The sequence below is a fragment of the Setaria viridis genome, chromosome 1, assembly GCF_005286985.2.
Source record: "Setaria viridis chromosome 1, Setaria_viridis_v4.0, whole genome shotgun sequence".
Taxonomy (NCBI): Eukaryota; Viridiplantae; Streptophyta; class Magnoliopsida; order Poales; family Poaceae; genus Setaria; species Setaria viridis.
Genome location: NC_048263.2, coordinates 14,662,018 through 14,670,184, shown reverse-complemented (window position 1 = coordinate 14,670,184; position 8,167 = coordinate 14,662,018). Strand labels below are relative to the sequence as shown.

Below are 8,167 nucleotides of genomic sequence, written 5' to 3'. Positions count from 1 at the left end.
ACAGTGACCTCCGCCGACTTGTCCCGACCCCCGGGTCATAGGGTCGGACGCACCCGACCCCACGAGGCCCCTCCTCATCCCAGCTAAGAGAGTTCCGCCTCGCCCGACCGCCTGGCGGGAGGGGTCGGTCCGACCCCTCACATCAGGTCTCTGCCTCGCCCGACCCCAGGCGCAAGGGGTCGGACGCGCCCGACCCCTCGTCGCAAGGCTCCGTCTCGCCCGACCCCGGGCGCTAAGGGTCGGACGTATCCGGACCCACAAAACAGAGCTTCGCCTCGCCCGGGGACATGCGCGAACCAGCGGATGAGGGTGCAGATCTTGTGGGCCCCCACCGATCTCACCATAAATGCAACCGATGGGACGCCCGTGCCTAGAATACGGCTCTGGCACGCGGAGAGGCGCCCGCTTTCCTCGATGTGACCCGCCGAAGTTTTCAAGCGGCGCATTGCTGCCATGACCGCACAGGGCTACAGCTGCACCATCCTAGCCGTTCCCTGTGACATTCGTCATAAGGCACTCATCGCCCATACTACCTAATGAAGGAGGGAGCGCCGCCCAATTTCCCGCTCGGCCTGGCGGCAGGGGCAGCCGCGCCTCCTGGACAGCACGCGTAGCTACAGAGCGGCTACAGTGGTCGCCCATCATCCACGATATGTGCGGCTACGGCAGCCGGTCATCAACATCAACTCGTGTAGCTATAGTGGTCGGTCGCCATGCACATCTCGCGTGTCCGGCTACAATGGCCGCCCGCTGGGTCATCGGTGGGACCCAACAGCAACCATCCCTCCTCAGTGGCCATGCTGACAAGACACCGGAAATAGAAGGGAAGGCGGCAACCCCGATGGCTCGACCCGTCTCCTGTGCTTTACTCTCCTTGTTTATCTTTTTTACTTCCCTTTACTCCTGGCTCGATTGTAACTCTTGTGTCCCCCTTACGCTATAAAAGGAGGACTAGGGGGCCCGAGAAAGGGACGGCTCTGAAGCGAACCAGAGCGACCCCCAACTCACAAACCTTCTACACGAGCATCAGTGCACACCCATAGAGACTTGAGACCAGCTTTCCTCTCTCACTCGTTTGTAACCCCTACTACAAACTCCGCACGAGTAACACGAGCAGCTCCCACACTGGACGTAGGGCTATTCCTGCCCGAACTAGTATAAACCCCGTGTCCTCTCGTGCAACCATCCGAGCCTTACGCGCATAAAAAATAATTTTACTTGCCGTAACCTTGACCCGTGATTCTTGACAACGACAAATTGTTTCCAACTAACTTGTGTCTTAACTAGTATTTGGAAACAACAAAAGATAAAACAATATATTGTGTGATCTATTTCATTTATGAATACTATCTTAATTATGTGGCATTTTTTAAACGTAAATATGAAACCTGCAATAAGAATGACCTAACCAAACACTAAAAGAATGGATGATCTATGTAGCCCACTTGGTTCCTCGAACAAACACATGCTTAGAGTTTAGATGCCTAGCTCTATCGAGGTAACTCCGCTTTGGTCCCCGGCACAGAGAACATATGGGCCCAATTAAGCCGGTGTTTCTTCCAAACGGCTAACCGCAGTTTAATTAAGGTGGGCCGAGCTCCCTTCACACTACTCACACGCTGTAAGGTGTAAGCCTGTAACGGCAAGGGAAAGCTGACCAAAAAGTGGTCGAAGCAAAGGCACACTCCGCGCATCTCGCCGAAGTGCCGAACGGCGAACGCCATCTCGCCGCATCTGTGGTCAAATACGAGTATGCGACGCTCTCGCACTCGAGTACTCCCTGTGCTCTCGCATCCACATTGACCCGTGCCCATTCTTAGCTCCCACTCGTCTATGCTGCGCGGCTGCCTCCGGCTCCGAGCGAGCAAGTGAGCTAGGTGTAGCAGGCCGGAGCTCGGTTGGGTTGTGGAGGGTGGGTGAAGATGAAGGCGGTGGAGCGCGCGAAGCTGGTGCGGAGCCTCCGGCAGGAGTCGCGGCGGCTGCGCCTGCTCGTTCTCGTCATCGGCTTCTTCCTCGTCACCCTCACCTTCGTCATCGTCTCCAAGCCCGACGCGCTCCTCTTCAACCGTAAGCACCGCGCCCACCGCCATTTCTTTTTTATTTTTGTTGGTATCCCTCTTTGAATCTATGGACGGATGGTGCTAATGGACGGAATCTCGTTCCAGTGAATGGCAGGCTGTCGGTGGACCAGGCGCCGCGTTCACTCCTGATCCGCCAGCGGGTCGACGCCGACGACGCCGGCTCCAGGAGATCCGCCGACACTCTCGCCGCTGCCGCCGAGGATCCCAAGGTGGTCGACGACGACAACGCCGCCAAGGAAGCCCACGCCAACACCAGAGGTGAAGATTTGCTAATCCACCGCTTAATTACCTCCTTCCCACCGCAAATCGTGGGGTCTAGTCCACACCAATGCACTTGCTAATCTTGGATTTTTTTCGATTGAGATGTCATAGCACCGACCCTTCTATTTACGACAGGAGCCAGTGAAGAGGAGAAGAGGGTGCTTACTAGTGAGCCCGAGCAGGGCAAAATGATGGAGGACACCGCATCTGGTGAGCCGTCACCTACTCACCTTCCGATCCGCCAATAATTTCTTTGTCTAGCTCCAGCTTTGGACGCTCACCCCGTTCGTTGGGCTCAGATTCGATTCATGACTCTGACATCGCGAGAGATTTGGGCTTTTTTAGTCAGATTGATGCTTGCTTTACCTGTGAATTTTTGGTGGTGGCATGTTTCATGTTTGTAGGTGGGGAAGACGAAGAGGGGAGTAAAGTCCTGCTTGAGGGGCACCAAGAGCACCAGGAGCACAAGGTGACCCTCCCAACTGTTTCCAATTATACCATTCGTGATGCCGCTGAGGACAGCGACAATGGCAAGCAAGAAGGTAGGAGACCTAGAGGGCTTTCTATTTATTGTGGCTTTGTGACTTCTTGTTGTGTTTCTTGATCTAGATAGTGTTACTATTTTTGGTACTTATTAGCACATAAGAGTGCTGGTATTTACTTGTTCGTGGTGTTTTATGTGGTGGTCCTGATGTTGCAGATGGCAAAACAGACTCGGAAATTAAGCTCGCAATGGCTGTTGCCCAGAGCAATGGCAGGGACAGATCTCATCAACCAGGTTAGTATTCTCTTTTAGATAAATAAATAAAATGTAGGCCAGTGAATGTGTCATTTTGAGTCTGCTGGTTTTGGTCCATTTCATAGAATTGCTCAACAAAACACTTTGTACTGTTAATCATCCTTAACCTAGAGCGAGAGAAGTTTTGCACATTCACAACATGGGAATGAGACATATATATCCATCTTGTTCAATTTCTTCTGTTCCAATTACAATATTTCATTTTGCAGCACTGGATAATTTGGAGTGGGACAAACCATTGTGTGATTTCTCAAACTTCCGAGCAAATGTCTGTGAGATGCGAGGTAACATTAGGATACACCCAAATGGCAGTTCAGTAATGTACATGGAGCCTGCAGGTTCAAACAGAGATGAGCAATGGAAAATTAAGCCTTACCCCCGCAAAGGTGATGAATTATGCCTCAGTCATATTACAGAGGTGACGGTTCAGTCCAGCAAAGTGGCACCAGAGTGTACTAAGTACCATGATGTGCCTGCCGTGATCTTTGCTTTGACTGGATATACTGGGAATCTATTCCATGACTTCACTGATGTGCTTGTTCCCCTATTCACAACTGCAAGTGAGTTCAATGGTGAAGTTCAATTCTTAATCACAGACATGGCTATTTGGTGGACAAGGAAGTATGCAGTGGTTTTTGAGAAGCTAACTAAGTACCCATTGATTGATTTCAATAAAGACACCGAGGTGCGTTGCTTTAAGCATGCCATTATTGGCCTTCATGCTTACATGGAGTTCACAATTGACCCATTGAAGGCTCCACACAACTACTCAATGGTGGACTTCAACACGTTCATGCGCAGAACCTACTCACTACCTAGAGATTCAGTGACTGCACTTGGTGAGATCCCTAAGACCAGGCCAAGACTGTTGATTATCTCCAGGCAGCGGACAAGGATGTTCCTCAATCTCAAAGAGATCGTAGCCATGGCTGAGGAGATAGGCTACGAGGTGGTGGTTGAAGAGGCCAATGTGAACTCTAATGTCGCCCATTTCGCCAAGGTAGTTAATTCGGTTGATGTGATGATGGGTGTTCATGGTGCTGGGCTCACAAATTGTGTGTTCCTTCCACACAGTGCTATATTAATTCAGATTGTACCATGGGGTGCCCTGGATGGGATATGCCGAATTGATTTTGGCTACCCAGCAGAACAAATGGGGCTGAGGTACAAGCATTACAGCATTGGTGTTCACGAAAGCAGCCTCACAGATCAATACCCCATGGATCATGAGATCTTCAAAAACCCGCTTGCATTCCACAAGAATGGATTTGAGTTTGTCCGGCAGACCTTCATGGATACACAGAATGTGAGGCTTGATTGTAACCGATTCAGACCTATACTCCTCGAGGCCCTTGATCAATTGAACCAATGAAGACCACTGGTATTATTCCGGGGCTGTTGTACTAGATTCTTTTTCGTTACCAATTTTTGTTTGTCCATTTCTCTCTTTGTAAAATTTCTTGATCATCTTCTGATAACATGAGCAAGAAGAAAATTAATTATTTGTCTAAACGTAGGAAATGTCATCACCACATGGATCGAAATTCAGGTATCCATGATTTGTTGGGACCTTTCCGTAATGAGATATATAGAAAAAGGTCTTCTATTTTTTTCTTGTAAATTGTTGTACTTTTAATGATCATATTTACAATATCATGGAAATAGCAGTGTATGAGTTGTAGCGATAAGCTGCTATAGTGATATTACAAGATCGTGGAGAGTAGAATGTTCCAGGTCTGGCAGCGGTGGACATCAACTACACCATCAAGAGGAATGGAGTTGGTGGAGAGCACCATTTTGTGCTTTGTGATTCATTATGGTTTTGGCCCCACTTTTTGGTTCTTGAACAAGAAGAAAGCTAAATGTTATTGTACCTAGGTGTCGGATACTCAGGTGCTAGAAGTTGAACTGACCAACATTTAGAACCTAGCATTAGGAGCTACTCCGACTAAATAATTAAGTGCAGCAAGAGAGTTGAGGGGAGTAATTTTGATATTTTCCTAATTTTCCACTCCTGAACTGAAAGATCAATCTTGTGAGGTCTAATGCGCTAATGCATCCTCAGTTTGTATTATTCTATCCCCAACCACGTGCCCGCACACAGTTCATCATCAATGTTGAGATGATCCAGGCATGCTGTGACAGCACGCCTCACTCAATTAAGTCCAGAAAGGGCTTGCATCCCCATCCGGTGATAATTCCGTGCCACATGCATCGGTGCCTCCATTTCTTACTCCGTCGATTTGGGCTGCGCAGAAAGATGGTAGATGCAAAGAAGCTTATTCTTTCCTTTATTCTCACCTATCTATAAAGCACCGGTAAATTTCTTGCCGTGTGTCACGAAGGAAGAAGTAGGGCCGGTGCCATTTGTGATCCAATCTAATAGCATAGGATCGGGGAAAGGATGCAGGCACATGTGGACACATGAAGCGCGTGCCTGCGCCAAAATAAGCCTCCCATGTTTCGCGCCAGCTCATACGGCTTACGCTGCCAACTTGTGCCAACCATCAGGACCCGGTGCCCCGATTCGGCGTCTGTCGGTCGATAAGAAAAATAGCATGGAAATCATAGGCAATGAAAAATAAGAAAAATGTTGGTGTGGTGGCGTAGACAAACTTGTGTGTTCTGCCGAAAAATCAACTCGTTGAAATCTTGTATGATGTTGATGGATAGATCCATGGATCGCAGGGAGTTAAGTGTGATTTTTCGCTTTTGTCTCGTAGTCTCAGTTCATACGTGATGTATGGAGTCCATAAAGAACGGGATACCAGATCATTAAAAATAAAAAATGATTTTCTTCCTATTTTTCTTTGTTTCCTGAGGTAGGCTTAGGCTTGCAAGATTGTTTTCTACTTTAGATATAATATAATCAAAAATAAAAAATGATTTTCTCCCTTTTTTTCTTTGTTTCCTGAGCTAGGCTTAAGCTTGTAAGATTGTTTTCTACTTTAGATATAATATAATCAGTATGGGTCTACTCATTTTTTCCTAAAAGAAATTAAAAGAGGGGACACCCCTCATCACATGTTGCAAAAGAAAGAGAATCTCCCTCCATGTGTCCATTCGGATGGAAATTAGGAAACTCTTTTGTTTGTTCAACCTCCGGCTTAATCTTCCCGTCCAGCCCGTGCAAGCCTACGACTTCCCTATTTCTCCTCCTCCATAGCCTTGTCACTCGGGCCTCCTCTTGTGTCAACTCAGATTCTCAGTGGCATTTCAGGGCAGTTTCAACCCACTATGTTTATGAGTAGTTTCTATATTGTCAAATCATTAAGAAACTCCACTTAGAGGCCACTAACATCGGAAGTTTCATTCTTATTAAAGTTTCATTCTTATTAAATAGAGTGTGATGTCAGTGTTTTTTATGATGCAACAAAGAGTTAATGTGGAGGATATACCTCGGGTACCACAAGTAAGGTATATGATTGTCGGATTTGTGGTCCAGCGATCCACCTAGGGGATATCCAGTTGGTAGATTTGTAGGGGGAGATCTCAAGACCAAGAACTTGATGGTAATAAAAGGCACAAGACACTGAGATTTATACAGGTTCGTATCACCAGTGTAGCATAATACTCTACGTCCTGTTTGGAGTGGAGGGTTGTATTGTACCCTACGCTTGGGTGAGATGATGCGAGATGGATTGGGATGTTTCCCTAGGGGAATGCTTCCCTAGGGGCACCCCTGTCTCCTCTTATATACTCCGAGGGGTAAGGTTACATGGCAAGTCTCCTAGTCGGTTAATATAGATAAGATCTAGTCGGATAAAACTGCCTATAGGGAATCCTAAATTCTGCCTTCTTCATCAAGTTGGGCTGCCCCACTAGTGGCTTGCTGGGCCCTCCATGAGGGTACCCAAATATCTATATCTGTCAAGCCCCCAAGTGGTGTGGAGGCAAGCGGCAGCCCGATGTGGATCCCCAATTGGATAAGCTTTGCTCAAGTGCTTTTCGTCATCTGGTTGCCGAGAGGCTGCGCAGTGCTCAAAGAAAAATCCTTGATCTTGTAGTCTTCATCTTGAGAAACACCATGGATGCACGTCAAGTGATATCCTCGCCCAACCACCGAGCTTGGGAGGTTAGCCGAGTCGCTGGAAGCATGCCGAATGTTTTTCCGCACCCAGCCTGATATGAACCCATTGGGTTGAATCCCGATCTTTTGATGAGAGAAGGGGGATAACTCGATTTAGGGATGGAGATGATGTTCACAGCTCGACTACAACCATCCAAGAATGTTGTGGCTTAGCAACTGATACACCACCTCCAATGGTAGCCGCAATCTTGTGGAGCACGATCAACCAAACCACTAGGGTAATTCCTAAGAGCAATCGAGGAACAAGTAAGAACAAGCAACTCAATTGCAAATATGAAGATAAAAACCAATCTAAAATCACAAAGTTGGGGTTCTGAATCGAGTAGAATTGATGGTCTAGTCGACACACGCGTCTACAAGGAAGTAGCAATGCTAAACTTACATCTAAACAAAATCCAATCTGTTTATGGTAGCTCTAATCCGTATTAATGTCAAATTTAGCAGCCCAGCAGTCCACTAGGGGGTTACCCAAGCAGTTGATTTGTAGGCAGGGAGGATTGTGAAACCAAGAACTTGAAGGTGATCACGAGGACTAGCGGAACCACGGAGGCACGCCGTGTCGCATAGAGCCAGAAGAGGTGCAGAAGTACGCCGAGTCACCTCCCGCCCCAAGCCAAAGAGGTTGGTCGGGTGACGGGAGGCACGCCAAGTCATCTGCGGCGCCCAGCCCCCGAGCCTGGGAGCTGGACGAGTCGTGGAAGCACGTCGAGTCACCTCCCGCCCCGAGCCAGAGAGATCGGCCGGGCAACGGGAGGCATGCCAAGTCATCTGTGGCACCCAGCCCTCCAGCCTGGGAGCCGGACGAGCCGCAGAAGTACGCCGAGTCGCCTCCTACCCCAAGCTAGAGAGGTCGGCCGGGTGACGGGAGGCACGCCGAGTCGTCTATGGCGCCCAGCCCTTGAGCCTGGGAACCGGATGAGTCATGAAAGCATGTCG

General features: G+C 48.5%; 1 protein-coding gene across 3 annotated transcripts; it reads left to right on the top strand.

Annotated features, from left to right (window-relative positions):
• The first annotated feature begins 1,642 nt into the window (after window positions 1-1,642).
• LOC117861803 (alpha-1,3-arabinosyltransferase XAT2) lies at window positions 1,643-4,762 on the top strand. 3 transcript variants are annotated; one of them, XM_034745341.2, is made up of 6 exons: window positions 1,643-2,067; window positions 2,166-2,339; window positions 2,454-2,552; window positions 2,747-2,884; window positions 3,043-3,120; window positions 3,351-4,762. In XM_034745341.2, the coding sequence occupies exons 1-6, from the start codon at window positions 1,923-1,925 to the stop codon at window positions 4,511-4,513; spliced, it is 1,797 nt and encodes a 598-aa protein (XP_034601232.1). In that variant the 5' UTR covers window positions 1,643-1,922; the 3' UTR covers window positions 4,514-4,762. The 3 variants fall into 3 exon arrangements, with proteins under 3 accessions (XP_034601232.1, XP_034601228.1, XP_034601235.1); XM_034745337.2 differs by having other exon boundaries at window positions 2,445-2,552; XM_034745344.2 differs by having other exon boundaries at window positions 1,644-2,067; window positions 2,478-2,552.
• Window positions 4,763-8,167: the final 3,405 nt, after the last annotated feature.